The sequence below is a fragment of the Camelus dromedarius genome, chromosome 5 (assembly GCF_036321535.1).
Source record: "Camelus dromedarius isolate mCamDro1 chromosome 5, mCamDro1.pat, whole genome shotgun sequence".
Lineage (NCBI taxonomy): Eukaryota > Metazoa > Chordata > Mammalia > Artiodactyla > Camelidae > Camelus > Camelus dromedarius.
Genome location: NC_087440.1, coordinates 37,525,572 through 37,551,793, shown reverse-complemented (window position 1 = coordinate 37,551,793; position 26,222 = coordinate 37,525,572). Strand labels below are relative to the sequence as shown.

Below are 26,222 nucleotides of genomic sequence, written 5' to 3'. Positions count from 1 at the left end.
TTTTTAATATAAAGCATATGGTAGATTCATTCTTGTTATTTGGTGTTAGGATTTTCAGCTTCAGCATTTTATTCTTTATTCAAAAGCTACTGTTTTCTAAGGAAAAAAACATTACTTTTTAAAAGACTGTGTTGTTCCTTAATAGTATTAACACTCTTACAGTCTTTTCTTTCAGTTTACTACTTATGCCAATGTAGATAGTGGCAAAAATGCTTTCAGATTCTAATAGCTAGCTAGTCTTCTGATCTTACCTGAGAACTGGTGGAGTATCTCCCATAACCTAGTCTTAAAAGCATTTCTTCCTTAGAAAAGTTACAAGTAAGGGGGGTGGGTATAGCTCAAGTGGTAGAGCACATGCTTAGCATGCACCAGGTCCTGAGTTTAATCCCCAGTACCTCCTCTAAAACTAAATCAACCTAATTACCCCCCAAATAAAATAATTAAATAATACAATAATAAATAAAATGTTTTTTAAAAGAAGTATCTCAATAAAAATGTAGAATTTGGATTGAAAAGATACTTACTTGTTACTCCAGATAAATGACTTATGGGTGGGGGAAAAAAAGAATTGGAAGATGAGGAAATAGAAATCCACAGAATAAAATTTTTAAAAAGTCTTTCACAAAATGATGATAGTATGCCATGAACTGAATAGTGTTATTAAAAAGAAAAGAAAAGAAAAATTACAAGTGACTATGTGACATAAGTTGCCAGTGATGCTGGCTAATAAAAACCACCTGTATTTAATCAGTGACTGGTCAATCATTGAATGCAAGAGGTTTTCTAAAATCTTTGATAATATTACGGCTGCTGAACCCCTTAAGTGAACATCATCCAAGCAGACACTGAAGGATACAGGTTCTTTGACATTCATGTAGATTTTTCAGATGATTTTCATTGAAGTATAGTTGATTTATAATTTTGTGTTAGTTTCAGGTGTATAGCAGAGTGGTTTGTATACATATACATATATAATATATTTTTCAGATTCTTTTCCATTATAGGTTATTGTAAGTTATTGAATATAGTTCCCTGTGCTATACAGTAGGTCCTCGTTGTTTATCTATTTTATATATTGTAGTTTGTGTATATGTTAATCTCAAACTCCTAATTTGTCCTTCCTGGCCCCTTTACCCTTTGGTAATCAGAGTTTGTTTTCTGTGAGTCTGTTTCCAGTTTGTAGATAAGTTTATTAGTATCTTTTCTTTATTCCACATATAAGTGGTATCATATGATATTTGTCTTTCTCTAATTTACTTCGCTTAATATGATAATCTCTTGGTCCATCCATGTTGCTGCAAATGGCCTTATTTCATTCTTTTTTATGATTGAATAGTATTTATACACACACACACACACACTCACACACTCTTTCTTTATCTAGTCATCTGGATATTTAGGTTGCTTCCACGTCTTGGCTATTGTAAATAAGTGCTGCTGTGAACATAGGGGTGCGTGTATCTTTTCGAGTTAGAGTTGTCTCTGGATATATGCCCCGGAATGGGATTGCTGGATCATATGATAACTCTGTTTTTAGTTATTTAAGGAACTTCTGTACTATTCTTATAGTGGCTGCACCAATTTGTATTCCCACCAAATGGTGTGGGAGGATTCTTTTATCCTATACCCTCCAGCATTTATTATATGTAGACTTTTTAATGATGGCCATTCTGATTGGTGTGAGATGAAACCTCATTGTAGTTTTAATTTGCATTTCTCTAATAATTTGTTACATTGGACATCTTTTCATATGCCTGCCGGCCACATACAAATATTTTTTAAAAGCTACTAAAGATATACACACTCTAAAAATTGGAGGAAAAATAGTTCCACTGAAATGTTAAAGAGTACAATCAGCCCTCTGTATCCACGTATTCTCTGTATCTGTATCATTTAATATAAGGGACTTGAGCATCTGCAGATTTTTGTATCCATGGTGAGGACAGAGAGGCCTGAACTCAATCCCTCTTGGATACTGAGGGACAACTGTAGTGTCTTTTGTGTTTTCTGTAGCCCTTTTAAAGTTTAGTCTATGCAGAGAAGTTAAAGTATTTGTTGTCATATTACTGAGATTTCTACTAAATGTAATTTATGGTCTTTTATAATATAAGTGTTGATAAAATATTGATAAAAAAGCAAAATCTGCTTTTGATAAAACTGTCTTATGCAAGTTTAAACAGCAGGCGTTAGCTTTGCATAGGAGGAAAGGGCAACTGAAGTTAGTTTAATATGGTGCCAAGGTACTAAGTGTTTAATGTATATAATTTCAACTAACATACATACATATAAACATAACATACATATAAAGTAGGCATTATTTAGGTATTTGCTTTGCTTTACAAATGAGGAAACAGGACCAGAAAGGTTACACAGGTGTCATTCTGTGTTTTACTTTGGTCTGTTAAACCTCACATCAGCACTTGTTCCCATAAAATATGAATTGAACGATGTGCTTGGCATTCAGAAACGCTTAATGTAAATAAGGGAATAAAATGATATATTAAACAGCGTGGGCACTGTTTTAATGAGGTTTTAGGAACAAGAAAGTGCCACTTAACTATTTGGGAAGGTTAGAGAAGGTTTTACAGAGCAATTGATGTTTGAGCTGAGTACTGAATAAGAATTTTTGTACTACATGGTTTCAAGTTAATCCTGCTACTTTAAACTTTACAAGTTGATATTTTCGGCAAGGATGAAATTAGCATGTGAGTATTATTACTATGGTAGCAGAAGCAATGTGAGAAATATTACCTAATACACATGCAAACACAGTATTGAGCATGTATTATATTATAGTTTTTATTATGTTATTTTGTTAATTTTTTGATGTTAAGAATTTAGTAATCCTAGGTGTAATGTGATTTCTTTCACTACAGATGTCCTCCTCGCACTTTCTTGCCAGCCCTCTGCAAAATTTTTCTTGATGAAAGTGCTCCAGACAATGTGTTAGAGGTGACAGCCCGTGCCATAACATACTACCTGGACGTATCTGCAGAATGCACCCGAAGGATTGTTGGAGTAGATGGAGCTATAAAAGCGCTCTGCAATCGTTTGGTTGTGGTTGAACTTAACAACAGAACTAGCAGAGATTTAGCTGAACAATGTGTAAAGGTAAGTCTTAATGATTTGTTGGGCCATTATAAGATCACTTAGAGAATAAAAAGTATATTTTGAAAAAAAATACTGAATTCTTTCCATCATCAGTCTTACTTTTTGAGAGTGGTTAAGAATAGTGGAAGTCACAGTCCTTGTGGTACCAAAGGAGAACTCATAGGACTTGGGAAAAGAAATCTAATCTTTGAAGGAAAATTGTAGGTCACTAATATGCTCTTCTGTGTTGCCTCAATGCTTTTTGGTTTCTGTTAGCCACTAACACTGTAAGATAGGTTATCCCTGTTCTCACCCCAAACAATTTTGTATGCATATAGTAACAACAATAACCATGACAACTAATACTGATGCCAGCAGTGCTGGGCATTATTTTAAACACTTTGCATGTATTAACTCATTTAATCTTCATGACAGTCCTATATAAGGTAGGTGCCACTAATATCATCACTTTTATTTTATAGGTGAAAGAAATTCAAGCATACCAAGATTAAGTAACTTGCTTGGGGTAATAAAAATAGTGGCAGAGAGCCAAGATTCCAAGAGTAGATTTGTCTGGTTCTAGGGCCCGTGGATTTAACTATTTTGCTGTATATCCTTTAGAGTTGGCTGTTTTGTTTTATTCCTGAGAGGATGAATTATAAATTTTATGTGACTTTAAAAGCATCAGTACTGGTCAGTAGTTTATTGGAACTACTTGAACACATTATTTGATATGATACTCTTTTATGATTTTTGTTTCATTCTTTTTATGATTCTTACTGCTCTAGGTCAGCAGATTTCACAATTTTTTGTCTCAGGATCCCTTTGCAAGTCTTAAATTATTGAGGAGCCCAGGGAGCAATATTTATTTATATTTGCCATATTAGATATTAAAAGTGGAAATTTTAAAATATTTATTAATTTATCATAAAATAACAAACTCGTTATGTGTTAACATACATTACATTTTTAATGAAAATGACTATTTCCTGAAGAGAAAATTAGTGAGTAGCATTGTTAAGCATTTTTGCAAGTCTCCTTTAAAATACCTGGCTTAATAGAAGACGGCAGATCCTCATATCTGTTTCTGCATTCAGTCTGTTGCTATATCACACTTCATATAACTTTTGGGAAACTCTGCCCTACACTCCTAAGAAAATAAGAAAGAAAAAGACAATTACTGGTACAGTATTATGAGAAATGTTTTAACTTCAAGGATCCCTGAAAATATCTTCCCTCTGCTTTGAGAGTTGCTTTTTTATGTGTTACTGTTTGACTTTCTGCATCTGTGTTTATAGATTTATTTCTGTCTGTGTCTGGTCTCAAAGGAAGAGGTATTCGTTTTTCTGTTCAGAGCTTTTCACCCTCTCAGCCCTCTCTTGATCACATCACTTCAGTTTTCTTCCAGGACTGGGATTTTGCTCTATTGCTTATTCACTGACCTGTATTTTCAACCTCTTTCTTTTCTGTTAACACCTTGCTCTCCCTTTCTCAGGTTTTTTTTGTTTTTTGTGGTTTTTTTTTGGCAGATTTTTTAATTCATTCTTTAATTGTATTTCCTAAAATTCTGTTTTACCTTCTTAAAACTATATAAACTTTGCCTTGACAGTCTCAACTCTGAGCATCAATACCATATATATGTATGTATGTGTGTGTGTGTGTGTGTTTATTCTTCACATCTTTATCTCTAGAACTGACCTCTCTCTTGAGTCCATATTCAGAAGCCTGTTGGACGTATCACCTGAATTTGTGAATTCATTATTTTTCATTACAGATAAGCTCTTATCTTGATTAGTGGCATCAACTTGTACCCAGTCACTTAAGACAAAAACCAGTGCTTTGTCTTTTATTTCCTTTTTTCTATTCCACACATTTAATTATCAAGTGCTTTTCTAGTTTATTTCTTCCTGTTTGTTCCTGCTCTTTTTTCCTTAGTTAAGCCCTCATCCTCTCTTGAATATTAATGCTTGAATTTTTGCATTTGTGTCTACAGTCTCCCTGTCCCCCATGTGCCACAGTATTAACTGGAAATCTGATCATGTCATTTCCCTGCTTAAAACATTTTCTTGCTTACAGAATAAAGTGTAAATTTCTGATATGCCTGTAAGACCTATGGCTTGTTAATGCATTCTACCTGAACACGTTAAACATCAATATAATTTAGAAAATAAAAGCTGATTTTTAATGTCTTAATATTCATAGAGTAAGTGTGAGGATGATGAATAATGTAACAGCTGGCATTTGTTGAAATATATATTTTTTTAGTGTTTAGGACCTTTAAAATCTTTTGCTAAATTACTTGTATTTCTTACGGTGCCATTCAGGTTTCACCACCTAAACCTGTACTGTCCAATATTGTAGCTATATATGACTGTTGAACACTTCAGATGTGGCTACCCCAAATTAAGATGTGTTGTGAATAAAATATACATGGAAGTTTGAAGACTTATTGCACAAAAGAATGTAAAATATATCAATAATTTCTATATTGATTATATGTTGAAATAATGACACCTAGAATGTATTGGGCTAAATAAAATACAATATTAAAATTAATTTATTCTGTTTTGCTTCACTTTTTTTTTAACAAAAGTTTCTTAAGTGTACAACAGGCTTCAAGTCAGCACTTCATTCTAGCTACAGGTGGCAACAGGTGTTATGGAAAGGAATCCAGATGTTTAAGCAGGAATGGAATTAAGGATCGCCATTGCCTCAGGCACAAGGAACAGCTTTTTGCCAGACTTCTTAATTCCACCTGTGGCCAGGGAACTCTTTACCACAGCTTTTGTTTGTAGCTCCTTTTTTCTACTCTTCTTTCTGTCTCTGAATGCCTTATCTTCCTTGTCCATCTGCTTGGCTGCCTTCTTAGACTGCTTCAGGGGTTTCTTCTTGCTACCTTCACAGCCAGACATGGCACCTGCCACCTCTATCTCAGACCCTGCCCTTTTAAAAATGTGGCTACCAATAAATAAATTCTGTGATTCTAGAAAATTAAAATCGGGCTTTTTTGTTGTTGTTAATTTTGTTTTACTATTGTAGGTGTTAGAACTGATATGCACTCGTGAGTCAGGAGCAGTCTTCGAGGCTGGTGGTTTGAATTGTGTGCTTACCTTCATTCGTGACAGTGGGCACCTGGTTCATAAAGATACCTTGCACTCTGCCATGGCTGTGGTATCAAGACTCTGTGGCAAAATGGAACCTCAAGATTCTTCTTTGGAAATTTGTGTAGAATCTCTGTCTAGTTTATTAAAACATGAAGATCATCAGGTAAATAATCACTGTTGCATACATTGTTTTCAAAAAATGATTTTATAGTGTCCACTATTTATAACTATGATATACAGTTGACCCTTAAACAACATGAGGGTTAGGGGTGCTGACCCTCTGCATAGTTGAAAATCTGCGTATAACTTTGCATCCCTATTTGGGGTATATTCTTTACATCATTAGGTTTCAGATGGAGCTCTGCGATGTTTTGCATCACTAGCTGACCGATTTACCCGTCGTGGTGTTGACCCAGCTCCATTAGCCAAGCATGGATTAACTGAGGAGCTATTGTCTAGAATGGCTGCTGCTGGTGGTACTGTGTCAGGGCCATCATCAGCTTGCAAACCAAGTCGCAGCACCTCAGGAGCGCCTTCCACAGCTGCAGATTCCAAATTGAGTAACCAAGTGTCAACAATTGTCAGTCTCCTCTCAACACTTTGCAGAGGCTCTCCAGTAGTAACACACGTAAGACTATTTTTGAATCTCAGATTTTTAATCTTTCAGAAGAAGTATTTTTGTATAATGCAAATATATTAAACTCATTTCCCCCCATTCTCTTTCCAGGATCTTCTGAGGTCGGAGCTTCCGGATTCAATTGAAAGTGCATTGCAGGGTGATGAAAGATGTGTGCTTGACACCATGCGTTTGGTTGATCTTCTCTTGGTGCTATTATTTGAAGGACGAAAGGCTTTACCAAAGTCTAGTGCTGGATCCACGGGCAGAATCCCAGGACTCCGGAGATTGGATAGTTCTGGAGAGCGGTCACATCGGCAGCTTATAGACTGTATTCGAAGTAAAGACACTGATGCACTTATAGATGCAATTGACACAGGAGGTTGGAAATTTTTTTTTTAATATAAAGAGAAAACTGAGATAAGGAATTATATAGGCAATTTCTAGTTTCTTGTATTTTTAGCAGTTACGTCAGATAACAGAATGGCCAGCCTCTTCCATATCCTCTCCTCTCTCCATGTATATAAATTATCAGCCTGGTGCATAGTAAGACCTGAGTAAATGTTTGTTGAATAAGTAAATGACATTTACCTGTTTGATTGCCAGAAGCAGATCATACCAATTCTAAGGTTAACTACAGATTGAATTTAGGGCTGTTGTTTTCCCAAGATTAATGGAAACTGACACAGTGAATCATCATAATATATAGTAAATGTTTTTAGACTGCTTCATGAAGTGAAGTTGGTGAAAGATGCCTCTGGGTCATCCGACTTGTCTTTTGTTTTCTTTTGATTATAGATGTGGTTTAGTTCTTTTCCATATTTATGTTATGAGGCACATAGTACTCTTGAGTTTTATTACATATTTTGTAAATTTTTTTCTTATTTTATGTTTATTTTTAAGGCTTAAAGCCTTGTGAATCCTTGGGGATTTAAACATTTTAGAATACTTTTTCTTAGGAGAATTTGTTTGCTGATTATTTACTACTTCATAGTTGACCTAAATGTTTAAAATGGGCTCTCTATTTAGTGATTATTAATAACAATTTCTAAATGGTTCCCACTTTAGAAAAGTTTATTATTATTTTGTTGGCTTTCAAACATTAATTTTTTCCCTTCAAACTTTCAGCCTTTGAAGTAAATTTTATGGATGATGTGGGTCAGACTCTATTAAACTGGGCCTCTGCTTTTGGAACTCAAGAAATGGTAAGCTAATAAATAAAAGCTAATGTTTTAAATCAGAGTTAGAAATATTAGTAAGGCAACTTTATGACTCTTCATCATTTTACAGGTAGAATTTCTTTGTGAAAGAGGTGCTGATGTTAATAGGGGTCAAAGGTCATCATCCTTACATTATGCTGCATGTTTTGGAAGACCTCAAGTAGCAAAGGTAAAATCCAGGCTTTTAAATTATTAATTTATTGTTTACATGGTTCCAAAACTAGAATGAAATAAAAACTTTTATTCTGATAAGATGTGCTTCCATGGTAACTCCATTCTCTCCATTTTCCCTTGGCCTGCTATAGGTGTTTTTAATTGGTTTTTTGTTTATCTTTTCATTGTTTCTTAATATAGATACAAGCAAAAATAAATGTGTATGTTTAGACAAAATGTGATATATACACTGATCTATACTTTGCTTTTGTCATTTAACAATATACATGAAGGCCTCTTCCTATTAGTATATAGAGAGCTTTTTTACATCTGTATACTTACCCTGTGTGAATGTACTGCAAGTTTATTCAACCAGTCACCTGTTGCTGAAAACTTTTCTTTTTACTCCAATTTCTTACTCTTGGCAATGAATAACTTTACACATGTTTTTATTGTTTTTCTTTGTCAATATAGTAAATATTCTGTTTGCAGAAGAATCAGTATCCTTGACTCTTACAAAAAACTCTTGGATTCTAACAAAAAAGGCATTAGCAAAGGACTTTGGAGAATTTTTTTTTCCTATTTTATTATATTTATTCCTTTGTTTTGTTTTTTAGATTCTACATATAAGTGAAATCATACAGTATTTGTCTTTCTCTGACGTTTCATTTGGCATAATACCTTCTAGGTCCATTCATGTTGCTGCAAATGGCAAGATTTTATTCTCTTTTATGGCTGAGTAATATTTCAATGTATACATATACCACATATTCTTTATCCATTCATCTATTGATGGGCATTTAGGTTGCTTCCAAATCTTGGCTATTGTAAATAATGCTGCAGTGAACATAGGGGTGCATATATCTTTTCTAATTAGTATCTTCATTTTCTTCATTTTCTTTGGCCCAGGAGTGGAATTCCTGGGTCATATGGTAGTTCTATTTTTAATTTTTTGAGGAATCTCCATACTGTTTTCCATTGTTGCTGTAGCGTTTTTTTCACAGTTAGGAGAAAGTGAGGTCCAGAAAAGTCAAATGATGAAGATTGAACCAAATGTATGATCTAGTCTCTAGAATCTTCATATTGTGAAGTAATTTGTCATAATGCATTGCTAAGAAGACAGGGACACCCGGATTCAAATCTCAACTCATTAACAAAAAAGGCTGTGTGGCTGTGTTCAGTTTCTCAAGTTTGACTTACAGTTTTGTTTTATTTCTCATTTTATTTTTTTTTAATTGAAGTATTGTTGATCTATATAATGCGTTAGTTTCTGATGTACAGCAATGTACCGTTTTATTAGTAAAAAGTATGTATACTCCTAGCATTATTATTGTGATGATTAGAAAAAAAATACATGAAAAGCATTTATATGTATAGTATTTGGCACATTGTAGGTATTTAAATGGCAGTTGCTATTTTCATCTTTACATTGTAAGAAAATTTTTGTTAGTAACTTAGCTTTCTAACCTGAAAAAGGTGGTCTTCTCAAGCCCAAATTCTGTCAGTTTGACGTGTTTAATTTTTAGAGAGAATGATGCCTCTAAGGATGGTAAAATTTTTATTGAGCCTTTGTTTTTGACCTATGCTAGTTTACAGTTATGGGTAGCTGAGTGGGAAAGAATGAGCCAAATGAATTGTAACTAACCTTAACCTATCTTGATTATACATCAGCCCACAGTGAGCTATGGTTGCCATTACTAATAATGATAGAATAGGTAGTACACAGTAAGCATTTATTCCCACACACACCCCCATACACATTTTAATGTCTTTTCTTTTTCTCTTTTATTTTTGGTGGGAGAGGGTAATTAGATTTATTTATTTATTCATTTCATGGAGGTAGTAGGGATGGAACCCAGGACCTTGTGCATACTAGGCATGCACTCTACCACTGAGCTATATCCTCCTCCCTTAACATCTTTTAAATAGGAAAGTCTTATAATTGCTGTTGGCCAGATAGAAATGCAGCATAGTTATCATTACTTGTTCATGCAACAAAACTGTGAAATAGATTTTAGTAACTTGAATGAAAAATCTTGTCTGTTGGAGGAGCACTCTCAGAAATGTTGTGTCACTAAACTCTTTATGGCACAGATGACGGCATTGTGTGTAGATACATAAATATTGATGACTTTGAATCAAAAGTGATTAATAATGAATAGGAAAAGCATGAGATGTGTTCTCTATTCAAAAGAGCTTACAGTCTGCCAGGGAGAGAATCCAGTGTCCATTTAAAATTGGTAAATTAGTATTTAAGACCTAAATTTTGTAGTTCATTCTGGAAGAATAGATTTAACTTGGTAATTCATAGTATATAGGAAATGATGAGGATGATCACAAACTGAATACTGGTACCTCTGGTAAAATAAAGAAATTGGGAAGAGGAGTTTGAGGAAGATGACAGGTTCAGATGTGAACGTACTTAATTTGAGGTGTTAATCCATTAATTTGAAATTAATCCATAGTTTTTTCAAGATACAGATAAACTGCTTTTAAGGTGTTATGTGCAAAGGCAGAGATTTGAATTGGTACTTGCTTGATTAAGTAATTCTGTAAGTCTGCAATCTAAAGTATATGGGTGCGATCTAATGGTTACAGAGTTGGATATTGAAGAAATAAGATGTTAATTGTTTTATCCAAATTAAATGCTTTTGTTTTCTAGACTCTCTTAAGGCATGGTGCCAACCCAGATCTGAGAGATGAAGATGGGAAAACGCCATTAGATAAAGCTCGGGAAAGGGGCCATAGTGAAGTGGTAGCTATTCTTCAATCTCCAGGTGAGTGATAAAAATCTTTCCTTTTAAGCCATCTGCTATTATTTTTCAGCTTCATTTCCATAGAAGTAGATTTTTTAGACATATTAACATTATGTAAACAAACCATTCCTATAAAGTCAAATAATTATGAATGGAATAAAATATAAATATAAATAAACACAGAAACCCTGACATTTGATAAGCCTTTAATGGTATACTGTTCTGTATTCTTTGAGACTATGGCTGCATGATTCTAGAATGACGAAATCAAAAGTTTGAGGAGTATGGGAATGTGATAAATAATATTTGTTTACTGTATAGATCAAGTATTTTGACCAGTAAGTTTTCACAGAATAGATGAATGCAGAGTCTCTGTGAAATATTTTTTGGAATCAAGTAGAGTATCCAGAATTATCTCCTTAAGTTGTGATTCAGCTAATTGGAGGCACTAACGTTCTTTAGTATTTTTACAAACACCTTTGGTAGATACAACATTCTAATATTTGGGCTTTTTTTTTTAATTAAAATTTTTCTTATTTTAAGTTTTATTTATTTACTTTTTTTTAATCAGTCTTTTTTTTTGGTGGGGGAGGTAGTTAGGTTTTTATTTAATTAATTTTTTAATGGAAGTACTGGGGATTGAACCTAGGACCTCATGCATGGCCTATAAGTACATTCTCTTCCATTGAGCTATACCCTCCCTCTCCTCTAGTTTCTGTTTAATTATTGTTAATTAGGGGTAATTATAGTTGGGTACGTCTTAATATTTTTTCATTGAAAGAAAAATTTTTCAAAGAAGTATTCTATTGAACAATATGTGTCTGCAGGTGATTGGATGTGTCCAGTTAATAAAGGAGATGATAAGAAAAAGAAAGATACAAACAAAGATGAAGAAGAATGTAATGAGCCGAAAGGAGATCCAGAAATGGCACCCATATACTTGAAAAGGTTACTGCCAGTATTTGCACAAACATTTCAGCAGACTATGCTGCCTTCAATAAGGTAGTTATTCATACTATTTGTATTTACTAGCTCAGTTATGCCAATTACATAGTTTTATTTATCTCCCTTTTCCAGGAAGATGTGAGGTTTATTTCAATATTGAAAAGGTATGGTAAGAATGAAAATTAGATTGGAGAGTTAAATCTTTCCTTCTGATGATCTGCCTTAAGAGAAGGAGTTTAGAAAATCAAGAAGACTAGTCTAACACAGTTTTCATAGCTTTCTGCATATCAACCAGAGAAATTTGTGTAAGTACAGCAAACATTTATTGAGCTTTATAGAGGCCTTTTTGGTAGAGTCAGTGTAGGATGGCCATTGGAGGAGTTACCCAGAGAAGTAAAACTTGGCCCTTGTTTACTGTATCCTTGTACGCTAGTGAGGAAGATGCAAGTAATAATATAGAGTGGTAAGTGATAGATTAGACATATATTCCTTGAGAATATGGAGGATTTAACAACTAATTGGGCTGGGTAAATTGGAGATTTTATGCAGAAGTGAGATTTAAATTGGAGTTTAAAGGATACTTGGAGATTTTCTAGGCAGACAGATTTGGAAGGATCCGTGGGCAACAGTATGTACAGACATGGAGGTATGAGTCATTTCATCTTGGTGCAGATCCTGGTGGCTCTCCATCCATAGTCTGCTGTTTCTATCCATCTGCTGCTAATACTCTGGTCCAAGATACCGTAGTCTGTAGTTGGACTACTGCAGTTGCCTTTAAACTAGTCTTTCTCCTCGCTTTCTCTCTTATCCCTCTACAATTTGCTCCTACATATTAGGCTGAAATATTTTTTTAAATAAAAATTGTCATCACTTTCTGATTTAAACCCTCTGGTAGCTGCCAGTTGGCCTTCACTAAAACCTAATGCCTTAACACTTGGGCTTGCAAGGTCTTGTATAAGTCCCGCCCAGCTCTCTAACCTCATTTAGTATTGTCTAACCCCTAGTCCACTATACTTACACTATGCTGGCACGTACATCTCCTTACCTTAGGGCTTTTGCATATATTTCCCTTATTGGAAGCTTTCTGTCCCCATGTCTTTTGAATGGTTGATTGCTTCATATTTTCAGGTCTCAGTTCAAATGCTACATCCATTGTTTGGCCACCTAATTTATATTGACCTGTAGGACATTTTTTATTACATGGATCATGATGTTTTACTGTCTTTACAGAGTTTACACTGTCTGAAATCTTTCTGTCCTTTTACTTTTTTGTTTGTTTTATTGTCTGTCTCCCCTCTAAAGCTCCATTAGAGCTGGCCTTGTGTCCTGCTGTATTCCTACAAATATCAGGAGATAGAGAATAGGGCTTGATATTTAGTAGATCCTCAATGGATATTTACTGAATGAATGAGTGTGTTTTGTTAGCAGTTTGGAAGTTATTTTGGTATTAATGGAATGTGGGATATGTTTGCATAGCTTAATGAATAATGTTAAAAAAGTAGACAAGAGTGTTTTATGACTTATGAAGACCTTTGTGGTCTAGGTAATGAGTGTGGACTTTACCTCACAGTTAAAGCAGGATCATTAAAGATTTGTGAGGAAATTTGTCACAGTCAAATTTATGATTTATAAAGATCACTTTGGCATCCTGGTGAAGAAAAGGATTGGAGGACAAGAATGAAAACAGACTACTTAAGTGTTAATTGCCAGTGTGAACTCAGACAGTTGCAAAGGGACTGGATTGGTGGGAACAAATTCACCCACCAATAGGGTGGGGTTGATGACCACCAGTTGGATGTGAGTGATAAAGGAAAGGAAGGGGTGAAGAATGAATGCCAAAATTTTGGTTCAGTGGTTGAGAATTTGATTTTGGTCATTTTAAGTTCAAGAGGTCTTATAACATGTAGTTTTGTAGGGTTCAAGTGCCTTAAATACCAGTGTAATGAGTTGACATTAAAGTGAAAGCAGTTTGCTTTAAATAGGAGAAAAGTGACAGTAAAATAATTCACTGTGAACATTTAAGAGCTTAGTTTTTATTCTTCCCCAGATAGCTACAGAGGGGTAAATGTTAGTGGGGTCACTTTGTTTGTTGTTTTATAAAAGATTTAAATCATTTTTAGAAATGAGCAGGTTCAATTTTGAGCAGGATAATCTTAAGATATATTTGGAGTTAGAATTGCTTCATGATAGGGTCATCAGAAAATTATAAAGTATGCCACCATATAACAAAGTTCCCTTAATGGATAGTTATTTTCTATCATTCTTATAAATGTTTGAAGATTGTCTAAACACAGTTTTAGTTATAGCATACTTGATGCTAGATTTTTCCAGGTAATAATTAGCTAACATTTAATTGTGGTGAGTAAGATAGCATGTCTTAGTTCAAAGCTCAGACTTTGAAGTCAGCTCAAAGTGGGTCCAGATGCCAGTTTTGCCACTTGATACACAGGTAACCATGGGCATTGTACTTAATCTCTTGATCTTAATTGGTTCATCTCTAAGATGGAGGTAATTATACTTAATTCTCTTTAGATGTGAGAATAAAAATTAAATATGTGTTAAATGCTTAGCATAGTGCCTAATATTTTAGAGGTATTTGAAAAAAGATAAGCTTATTAAAAATGTTTTATTAGCTAAATTAAAACATATTTGTATGTTGAGGTAATAGTATAATGAACTCCATCATACAGCTTCAATAAGTTTTAACACACATCCCAATCTTACTTTATTTATACCACCCCAACTGTAGTTTTTTGAGGCACATCCAAGACTGAGTTTTATCCATAATTTTTCTGTATATATCCATAAAAAATAAGAGTTCTTTTGTAAAGCTCAGGGAATATAGCCAATATTTTATAACAACTTTAAATGGAGTATAAGCTTTAAAAATACTGAATCAGTATGTTGTGCACCCGAAATTAATATAATATTATAAATCAACTATATGTCAATAAAAAAATTCATAGTTTAAAAAGGGTTTTCTTTTTTAACACAGTTGCAGTACCATTATCACACCTAAAATAATTAAGATAGTTCCAAAATATTGCCAAATATCAGATCAACATTCATTTTCCCCAATTTTCTCATAAATGTTTTTCTTAACAATTGGGTTCTTTTGGGGGGGATGTTAATATTTTCCCTGCTTCCTTTATTTTTGTAATATTTTGCAGGAGTATATAGCAAATATATAAATTTATCTGTAAATGATACATTTCAGTATTTTGTAAGTTAAAGAGTTATATAAATGCTATCTATCATATTGTATGATTCTTCTTAACTTTTTTAACTGAAAAGATTTTTTTTTTTGTAAAATTCTTTCTTGTAGTTCATCCATTTCTGCTTCTGAATCATTGTTTTCTTTCTTCTTTTTTCAAAAATGAAGTATAATGACTACAGCACTGTGTTAGTTCCAGGTGTGCAACATAGTGATTCGATATTTCTGTACATTACAAAATGATAACCACAATAATTCTAGTTACCATTTGTCACCGTACATAGTTTTTACACTGTTATTGACTATGTTCCCCATGCTATACATTTCATCCCTGTGATTCATTTATTTTTGTAACTGGAAGTTTGTACTCAATCTCCCTCTCCTATTTAACTCATCCCCAGACTTCCCAAGATGGTTCATTAAAAAAAGTTACTTGGCAATGTTAAAAAACAAGTTGCAGTAGTTACAATCTAATTTTTTGCCTCTTCAATTTAAAATTTGATCAGAAGAGTAAACATCTGTACTCTGATCAGGCAGTTAAAAGAGGGTCTATATATATGGACTTAAGCTATTATCAGTCAGTATTGGCCTATGCAGTGTCTGTTCAGGAAATAAAAGGCAGATAACAGATCAGAGAAGACTTTAAAACAGAGTTGGATAACAGTTTCACTGATGCTGTATTTTGTAAAAACCTGATTATTCTCTCTAAGATATTTTTCTCCTACTTTTATTGGGATATAATTGACATAGAATATTGTGTTAGTTTTGAAGTATATAACATGATCATTTGATATATATATCTATATTAGACTGAGGACATCACACTGATTTTGAAGAAAGGCTACGTAAAATTTTGAAGAGGTGTGGTAAATACACATCTTTGGAGTTAGTGTCAATAACTGGACAAAAATTGAGTTCACTTCTAGCAGCAGAAGTCCTTGAGGATCTTTTTTTTTTTAAATCACAATTTAAGAGAATAGTAGACTTGGTTGGATACAGTGGGAAACTGTTCTAGGATAAGAATATTAATCTAAAGATATAAATTCTTCTAAAATTAATTTATAGATTATGCAGTTTGAAAGAAAATAACTACAGAATTTACTTTAGAACTTGACAAATCTTAAAGTTCTTCTGGAAGAATAGGTGAGATTATTAAAGAAAAATCTTAATAGCTAGTGTAAACTTTAAGTAATTAAATGTTTTTGGTAACCAGCACAATAGTTTATAATTCATTGAAGTAGACGAGCCCTCCAAATATAACCAATTATATGTAGGAATTGAATGTATTATAATGGTAAGTTATATGATATGTTACTATTATATATTAATATAATGTATTAAATGGTATTAGAGTATCTGCTTTGGGGTTTGATTTAAAAAATCAGCTTAGTCCTTAACATTGTATATTTAAACAAATTCTAGACTGGTTTAAAATAAATTAGTAAAAAAAAAAAACCTTAGGAAAACAAAAAAAAATCCTTGAATGTTTATAGTACTTAACTTTAAAAGACTTTAAGACTTGACTTTTTTAAGTCTTTAAAAGGTTGTTTGTGTTACTCACATCTGTCATTTTAAATTTACTCTATGTAAAAAACGTAGTTACCCACAGTATTACCCACAGCCTTCGAAGTGACGAATATGTTTGTTTTCCGCACAATAGTCTAGCAGACTGATATTTGTTAGCACGTATGATCAAGGGGTACTAACTTCATTATACAGAGAACACATACAGATTTTTGGTCAAAATATAACAGCCAATTTAAATAAATTAGCCAATGACATCTAGCCAAGAGGAAACATAGAAAACTAACAGGGAAAAATGTATTCCCTTACTAGTAAAAAGAAATAAAATGTTAAAGAAACTTGATGTCATTTTTACCCATTAGACATTTGAGAAAATTAATAATATTGTAGTGAATTAGCACATCCATATCTGATGATGATTCAAGCTATTATCAGCCCTTTTGTCCCCCCAGCTTTATTGAGGTATAACTGGCATATAAAATTGTAAGATTTTTAAAGTGTGCTTCTTGGTGATTTGATACATGTATACGTTGTGAAAGGATTCCCCCCATCTAGTTTATTAACACATCCATCACCTCACGTATTTATCTTTTATGTGTGTGTGAGAGAGAACATTTAAGTTCTACTCTCTTAGCAAATTTTAGTTATACAATATGGTTTTATCAACAAAGAACAAGCTGCTTATTATGAAGGTGAGATTAGTTTGTCTGACTTTATTGAGTATCTCCTATGTTCTAAGCAAAGCAGTGGATAAATAGAAGGGAAAGTAGTCATGCCAAGTTTGTTAACAGTGGGAATATTTAGGGGTATGGGGTTACAAGGATCTACTTGTACAACCCTTGAACTCAGTAAATGTTGCTGAAGGAACAGGGGGCAAGGCAAGCTGGGGGCGTCTCTTGTGAAGACTTTAGAAATCTACTTTGTGAAGAGCTTTGTGGGGCTCAGCTCCTTTTCTACTGTTTGTTTGGTTTTGGTCTGATGGTACATATTTATTGTTCTGTGATCTGATCATAGTTTCTAAATGTAATAAATGCATATGTTGGTGTAGCCAGTCCCAAGATACTGAAAAAAAAAATTTGTATGACAATGTAATTGTAATGAACATGTTTTAAATTTGACAAAGAACACAAATGCTTAATTTGAAATTTGATTTCCATATAAACTATCAGGTGTTTTAAATTGTTAATAGTTTTGTATTTAGGGATATAGATACTGTTTATTTTCTTAGTAATTGCATTACTCTTGATTTTCTAAAATTATGGCATGTTAACAGTCATGCTGGTTAAATATAAAATAGCACATTTAAGAAAATTATAAAAGTAATTTATTTTATTGAGCTTAATATATTAATAATAGAAAATAAATGAGATTACATAAACCTACTGCTAATATTGTCTTAATTTTTTGTATTCTTTTATTAAGTGCATTATTTAGCAGAGTATTTAAAACTTAGATATTTTAGTTTCATTTATATATGATTGGATTTTGTTTTATTTTAGCTTCTTACTGTGGCTTCCTAAAATTCTTTTTTTTACTTTTCAAGGAAGGCAAGTCTTGCTCTGATTCGAAAAATGATCCATTTTTGCTCTGAAGCACTCTTAAAAGAAGTTTGTGATTCTGATGTTGGTCACAATTTGCCTACAATACTAGTGGAAATCACTGCAACTGTCCTTGATCAAGAGGTCAGTTCTTCGTCTTTTTTGAAACTCCTGTAGTTTTAAGTCTCGTTAGTGATTAGTAAAATAATTTAACTTTTGTTCTACTTTTATTGAATCATTTTGCCTGTGCAGATTGTATTTTTCTACTCCAGGAAGCTAAACTTATTTTTATCATGTTTCCCTTAATTTCTTTCTGTCCCTTCCCCCTCCCCAGGACGATGATGATGGCCACTTGCTGGCTTTGCAGATCATAAGGGATTTAGTGGATAAAGGTGGTGATATTTTTTTGGATCAGCTAGCCAGACTTGGTGTGATCAGCAAAGTGTCAACGTTGGCAGGTCCTTCCTCTGATGATGAGAATGAAGAAGAATCAAAGCCTGAAAAAGTGAGTGGTCTTAATTACAGTGGTATTAGGAATAGAGTTTCTTTTGATGAAATCTAGTTCCACTTATGATGGGCTTTGACAAAATAATGACAATATGAAGTAGTTCTATAATTTTAAAAAATTTGGTCACTTCTCTTTTAAAAATATTGTTCATAAGATTTAAAACTTGCAGAAATGCTGCAAGTGAAGAATATCAGCACATTTCTGTCCAGAATCACTAATTACTGATATTTTACCCATTTGCTTCATTACTTACAAAAACGTATGTGTGTGTGCTATGAACACATTTATTTGAAAGATGCTGGATACAAAGAGCCTCCTTTTACACCTAGAATTTCCACCAAAAAACCAGGACATTCTCTTATATGATCCTAGTATAGTTATCAAAATCAGGAAATATAATAGTTATAGAAAACTGTATCTAATCCAGGGACTATTCAGATTTGTCACTGTCCCTAGTAGCAATTCGTGCCTCTCCGCTCCCACCCCCTCCTCCTCACCCCACCCCCAGAATCCAGTCGAGGAGGACATTTTATTTAGTTGTCATGTTTGTTCCATTTCTCAGCCTTTCTTTCATAGCTTTGGCATTTTTTGAAGAGGACAAACCACTTAATTTGGATAGTGACCCTCACATTGTATTTGTGCCATGTTTCTTCATGATTACATTCAGGTTGTGTGTTTTTAGCAAAAAGAGGCAACGTTACAGCCTTCTCAGTGTAAGTGTAAAATGTGCCTTCTTAAAGGCACATGACGTCTGTTTGCTCCTGCTGATAATGTTAACTTGGATCAGCTGGTTGTGTTTGTCTCTGCCAGCTTTCTCCATTGCAAAGTTACTCTTTTTCCTTTTGTAATTAATAAGTAATTTGTAGGGAGATAATTTGAGACAGTGTAAATATGCTTTTTCTCATTAAACTTCTATCCACTCATTTCAGTATCTATTGGTAATTCTTCCCTTAGAATGCATATTAAGAATATACCTTATCTGTCTCTACCAATTGCCAGCAATGATTTAGTCCTAACACTTAGTGAATGCTTCCTAAATATTAGTGACAGAGAAGTAGTATTTTTGAGAGAATGGTAGAGTATGGATTGTAATCACAGAATTCTGAGTGAGTGACTATGTGTTTCCTAAATTACAGGGGATTTAACAAAAAGCAAAACAAAACAAGAAGTGATTATCTGGGTTCATCCCTCTAGAATTCTTTTCTTCAAGAAATAGGTAGATCAACTAAACTTCAATAAAATAAAAAAAGAAAGAGATTACAGATCCCAGCAGTCTTTTTGTATAAATTAACAAGCAAATACTAACATATGTATGAAATGTCGGAACCTAGAAGAGACAAAGCAACCTTGAAAAAAAGTTGAAAGACATACACCAGCAGATTTCAAGTCTTATTTATAAAGGTGTAGTAATCAAGAAAGTGTGATAGTGGTGTAAAAATAATGACCCACATATATATTGTCAATTGATTTTCAAAGTGCCAAGGTAATTCAATCAGGAAAGGATGATCTGTTAAAAAAAATGATGCTTGAACAAGTAAACAGCACTTGCAAAAATATGACACCTTGGCCTTACATTTACAAAAATTAGAAAATGAATCAGACTGGAATGTGTGGTCTAAAATTGTGAGGCTTCTAAAGGAAAAAGAAGAAAATCTTAGTGACTTTAACCTTGATAAGGAGTTCTTAAATAGAGCTTTAAAAGGTTGTATTATAAAAGAACAAAAAAATCAGTAAATTGTCTTCATTAAAATGAAACTTTTGCTCTTCAAAATACATTATTTAGAAAATGAAAAGATAAGCCAGAAAATTCTTTGAGATTTTATTTGTCTGAAAATATTTTTATTTGGTCTTCACTTTTAATGGACATTTTCAGTGTCTACAAGGACTCTTGGCTAATCATTTTCTAGTACTTAAAGATATATTCCATTGTCACCTTCCATGCCGAGTCTCTACTGAGATATTTGCCTTATTTTTTCATCTTAGTTCCTTTGTATATAATAGATTTTTTTCCTCTGACTATTTTTAAGACTTTAGCTATTTGACTTTGCTGTACTTAGCTGAGTTTGGTGGGTGCATGTATGTGTCCACCTCTGCTCAGGATTGTTTAATTTTCTTTGATCTGTGGGTTTATGGTTATTGTCAAATTTGGAAAATGTTTGAACTATTGGTATGAGGATTTTTCACTCTGGCTGTTTGGAATGCAAATATCTGACCATCTTGTGTGACCTCTGGGAATTGTTCAGCTTTTAATTTTCAAATTGTTCTTTGCCCAGCTTTATGGAATATCACCTATAAATGAATGGCCTAGTGCTCAGTAGAGATGTCATGGTGACCACTTTTCAGATTTCTGAATTGTTTTTTTATTTGTTTGTTTGACTTCCTAATCCTGACCTCATCCATCACATAATCCTTTTGCCTTAGTCTCCTCAAACACAGATCTTCATTTCCTCAACTCATATTGAAGGACTCTGCTCCCTGTTCTTAAGACCTTAGCCAGAAAACTGTATCTGGGCCTAAGTGGCTTACTTTATTTGTTTCTACTTTGTAGGGGATCACACAACCCTATGTTGCTTGTTGTCCAGTATTTGAAAATGGTTTTTAATATATTTTGTGTAGTTTTTTAGTTATTTACAATGGATATTCAAGTCTGTCCTTGTTAATCTGTCATGGCCTGGAGCACAAGTACTTTAGAGAAATTTATAATCCATATTTTACAATTTTCTTTTAGTGTTATAAACTAACTACTACTTCAGGGAAAAAGCATGTAAAAGATACATATTTTAAAAAATTTTAAATATAGTAAGTCTTTATAAGTTTAAAAGTGCTTTACCCATATACACATGCATGCACAAACATGCCAAGATGAATATTCTTAATATTGAAATGTTCAACAAAATGAAAATTCTTAGGGTGCCAGGCTAGGCAAACAGTGTTTACAAATTGTTGTTTTTTTCTTTTAAACATGCTATAATTAACATTTTTATGATCATAGGAATGATTGTTTCATTCACTTGGCTAAGGATAGGACCTTACAATTTATAATTAAAAAGCATCTCTTGTTATTCCATTGCACTGCTGATCATTGACCTAGTGTAAACATTTATTTTTTATACGTATTTTATTAGGCCCAGGTATGTGGTAAATTTATCAAGTCCTAAATAATTAGCTAATTATAGATCTAGTGCACTTGTCTTCTTTACCCTTACACCTGGAAATGTTATAACTTAGGTCATTATGTGAATTTCTTAACATTTTTAAGACTTGTAAGATTTAATTATGGGTAATTGAATCAGAATACATATTAAACTACAGGCGACTGAATATTATATTCAGAATGTTTTAATTCTAAATTTGATTCACAGTCATATTTTTTATAAATAAGAATATTTGGAATAGGAGTTATTTTCCATGTTTCATTGAATAATTTTACACATTTTAGGAAGATGAACCACAGGAAGATGCTAAAGAATTGCAGCAGGGTAAACCGTATCATTGGAGAGACTGGTCAATCATTAGAGGAAGGGACTGCTTATATATATGGAGTGATGCAGCAGCCTTGGAATTATCTAATGGCAGTAATGGATGGTTTAGATTTATCTTGGATGGAAAACTTGCTACCATGTATTCAAGTGGTAGTCCTGAGGGTGGTTCGGATAGTTCAGGTAATATTTTGTTTCTATTAAAATGTTTTACTAGTTTCTTTAATTTTGATAATTTATTTTTCTGCTCACATTTTTACTACTATTGTCATAGAAATAACATGTCCTTGATGATCATATGGCCATTTATTTAATATCAAGAGAGAAATTATTGTACCATGAAAGCATTTCATGTTTTTTCATTGTATGAGACAAGGAATAGCATCATATCTACTTTTACTCTCCCCACACTTTTAGGTACAGGGCTCCTTATGTAATGATGAATTCCATGTATGTGATGCTGTCTCAAATTAAATCCTTTCCCAGAAGCCTTCTACTTAAAAAAAAAAAAGCAAAACCTAGAGGATCACTTTTATGCCTGAACCTGAATGTATCAGACCAGTGAGAGTATACCAAAGAATAAAACTTTAACTTAAAAAAATTCTTAATGGAGGTACTGGGGATTGAACCCAGGACCTCACTGAGTTATACACCACTCCCCCTCACCCCCAAATTAAGTTTTTTAAAATAAAATTGATATTCCATTAGGGAGTTTCATTTTTTTAATGGGATATTTGAAAAGAATGCGGTTTTAAAACAATCCTTCTTTCTTTATAGAAAGCAGAAGTGAATTCTTAGAGAAGTTACAAAGAGCTCGCGGCCAAGTAAAGCCATCTACTTCAAGTCAACCTATACTCTCAGCACCAGGACCCACTAAACTCACTGTCGGGAATTGGTCATTAACATGTTTGAAAGAAGGAGAAATTGCTATTCATAACTCAGATGGTCAGCAAGCAACAATATTGAAAGAAGATTTACCTGGTTTTGTATTTGAATCTAATAGAGGAACCAAACATTCATTTACTGCAGAAACTTCTCTGGGTAAGTATGTAGGGATGTAAGTTTAGCAGATAAGAATAAATGAGTATGTTAAATCATAATAAAATATGTTCTGTGAAATGTCCTTTTTTTTTCTTTAAGGTTCAGAATTTGTGACTGGCTGGACTGGCAAAAGAGGCAGAAAACTAAAATCTAAGTTAGAAAAAACAAAGCAAAAGGTATATTTATGGGATTTGCTCTGTATTTTGGCTTTTATACTGGTGTGGTAAGGTTTCAGTGGTAGATTGTAGACATTTAAAGAATTGAGCGGTATAACAAGCTACCCTACTCTTACGTTTTTTAGTTTTCCTTTTTCTCTGCTCCTTATTTTATTTTCCACAGTATGTGTACATTTACTTAATAGTTTTTATACATATACTGAGCACCAGCATTAAAATAAAATGTAAATGAGACAGAGAATAAAATTTAAATTATTTGAGTTTTAATGTTACATAAACTAAATTCATGCTTTAATTATTAATGATAGTAGTATTTTTAGTCATAGAGTGGGATTAAAAAATGCATCATTATATTTTACAATCCTCCTTGTAATGAAGCAATTTGAATGCCTGGTTCTAAATTGAGATTGTTTTGATCGTATAATGGCCATCTTAGATGAAATCACTGTTTCAGAAAGATATAGGAGCAAATATATTCTTTTTTTTTTGGAGAGTGGGAGGTAATTAGTTTTATTTATTTATTTGTTCTCGGAGAAAGTCCTGGGGATTGAACCCAGGACCTCTTGCATGCTAAGCACGCGCTTTACCACTTGAGCTATCCCCCTCTGCAACCCCCAAGGAGCAAATATATTCTTAACTCCACCCTCAGAATCACAATACTAATTTTAAAAATTCTATCCAATTTTTACGTATTTTTTTAAAATGACACCATTATATATCTGTATTATATCAACTGTTACTGTATTTTTCATTTTTAAAAGAAAATAATCTCATAGATTCAGTATTTTCTGGTGACACTTTTATTTTACTTATAAAAATGATAAGAAATAGTTTTTTCATACAGTATATGAAGAATGCTTCTGGCTGATTGTGATGGGGGTGGAACTTATGTTTTCATAGGTTTGGCCCTAGAAATAGTAGTAATGGTTTATTATCTGGAGCATAAATAAAATGTTCATGCTTTCATTTCATTATTAATGTGCTAGGTCATACCAAAGATAACTTCCACATGTTAGACCTTAGAAAGAAAATAACTTACTTCCTCACTTTATTTATTTGTTTAATAAATATACATTATCTCTGTAACTCTGTATGTTATTACATGATTGCTTTGTGGTTTTTAAAAAGAGTGTGAGGTCACAGATTTCTTCCAATTCAGAATATCTTAAGGGCATTAAGGAAGAAGTATCTCAATTGAAGATAGCCATTAGCTCCTAAAAGGAATTTGAACTAAATACAGTTTTTGTTACTCATGGTAGTTATGTTCTAAAAGTTGCCATGAATACTGAATCATTGCTTTTAGAAGTACAGGTTTAAGTTACTGTGTGGCTCTGGTCACATTTTTAAAGTTTTCATTGCTCTGTGCATGCCCACAAATGACTGTGAAAAGCACTACAAGTCTGGATTTGTGGGTTACAAATTTTAGTAACTAGTTGATTTCACAATTATGAAATTCTCACATAATAAAGCTCAACTGTAATTCTCTTTAAAGCTACCTCTTAGCTGTCTCAGAAGTTTCTTGGAATAACTAATATATTGTATTAACCAACTAAATCTAGAACTAACTCACAGGGAGCTGAACTTTTACAATCCGAGAGAAAAGTAAATCAAGGAGAACATCGTCTCAGTCCTATCTTTTCATTTTCTTAAAAAAAATATGATTGTTGATTCAGTTCTTTGAAATCAGTAGAAACTCAATGATCATGTGGCTATTTCGTGTTGAAAGCAGTACATATCAAAATACACTAATTTTAGGTAAAAATAATTTTAACTCTTAGTTTTGGCCTCAGTGTTTATTCCTTAATACTGTTCATAAAGAAGTAATTTCTTCAGTGTTGTCTTATGTCCAGAACTTAGTTACTTTGTAATTCTGAAAGGCATACTAAAATAGAGTGGTAGGGAGAGAGGGTATATATAGCTCAGTGATAGAGTGCATGCTTAGTATGCATGAGGTCCTGGTTTAATCCTCAGTACCTCTATTCAAAAAATAAACAAACAGATAAATCTAGTGGGGAGGGTATAGCGCAGTAGTCAGAGCATATGCTTAGCACTCACAAAGTCATGGGTTCGATCCCCAGTACTTCCATTAAAGTAACTAAATAAATAAGCCTAATTACCTCTCCCTCCAAAAAAACAGAAAAAACAAAAACAAAAACCCACAAGCAAAATAAATATCTTTAAAAAAAATAAATCTAATTACCACCCCCCTGCAAAAAATAACCAAGCAAACAAAAAATAAAATGGAAAGATACTATTAATTCATTTAGGGGTAAAATTTTTTCTATTACATTAGAGTTTTGCTGGGTTAGTTTGTGATTTAGGTGAAATCATATAAATCTTAAATTTACATTCCTTAAGCATATGTTTTTAAAGAATGTACTAAATTTTGTTGGACCCAAGCCTGGACATGTATATGTTGTTCTCTCAAATAATATTTATTTAACTTAAATGAGAGGTAATTAGTGCCCAACCTGACAGTATAGTCATTCTTTCTCAAGATGAAATATATAAATACATGAACATCATATATACTTTGTATGAACAATACACATAGAAAAAGACATAAAACTTAAAGTATACTCCACAATGTTAAAAGCATCAGCTTAGGTTAATGGAATTATAGATGGCTTAATTAGTTTTCTTTCTTTTTCTTATCTTTTTTTTTAGCTTATTTGTATTTTCTAATTGATTCATCATAAAACAGATTAGTTACATTAAGAAAAAGAGCAGTTACTTTTTTGTTATCAGTAGTTTATGTAGACTCTTAATAGATTTTTATTAAGAGATTGTAGTAGCGTTCGTTATCTAATCTGTTTAAATTTTATTATAATATAGTGCAAAGTTACTTTTTTATGGGT

General features: G+C 32.9%; 2 protein-coding genes across 6 annotated transcripts in view; one reads left to right on the top strand and one right to left on the bottom strand.

Annotated features, from left to right (window-relative positions):
* Window positions 1-26,222, top strand: part of HECTD1 (HECT domain E3 ubiquitin protein ligase 1) — an 81,916-nt gene that overhangs the window by 21,274 nt on the left and 34,420 nt on the right. For all 5 annotated transcript variants that reach the window (XM_031453535.2, XM_031453537.2, XM_031453533.2 and 2 more), the window contains exons 3-15: window positions 2,877-3,111; window positions 6,130-6,357; window positions 6,541-6,822; window positions 6,922-7,192; window positions 7,939-8,015; window positions 8,101-8,199; window positions 10,846-10,960; window positions 11,767-11,941; window positions 18,166-18,304; window positions 18,495-18,665; window positions 22,108-22,330; window positions 22,925-23,188; window positions 23,288-23,364. In XM_031453535.2, coding sequence (XP_031309395.1) covers window positions 2,877-3,111; window positions 6,130-6,357; window positions 6,541-6,822; window positions 6,922-7,192; window positions 7,939-8,015; window positions 8,101-8,199; window positions 10,846-10,960; window positions 11,767-11,941; window positions 18,166-18,304; window positions 18,495-18,665; window positions 22,108-22,330; window positions 22,925-23,188; window positions 23,288-23,364 — 2,356 coding nt within the window. The remainder of the gene's footprint in view (window positions 1-2,876; window positions 3,112-6,129; window positions 6,358-6,540; window positions 6,823-6,921; window positions 7,193-7,938; window positions 8,016-8,100; window positions 8,200-10,845; window positions 10,961-11,766; window positions 11,942-18,165; window positions 18,305-18,494; window positions 18,666-22,107; window positions 22,331-22,924; window positions 23,189-23,287; window positions 23,365-26,222) is intronic.
* On the bottom strand, window positions 5,707-6,121 carry LOC116153503 (translation machinery-associated protein 7-like). The gene has a single exon (XM_064485880.1). The coding sequence runs from the start codon at window positions 6,000-6,002 to the stop codon at window positions 5,769-5,771; it is 234 nt and encodes a 77-aa protein (XP_064341950.1). The 5' UTR covers window positions 6,003-6,121; the 3' UTR covers window positions 5,707-5,768.

What these genes read in the sequence shown, in the direction of transcription:
- LOC116153503 (XM_064485880.1), bottom strand. Translation starts at nt 6,002, where the DNA reads ATGTCTGGCTGTGAAGGTAGCAAGAAGAAACCCCTGAAGCAGTCTAAG.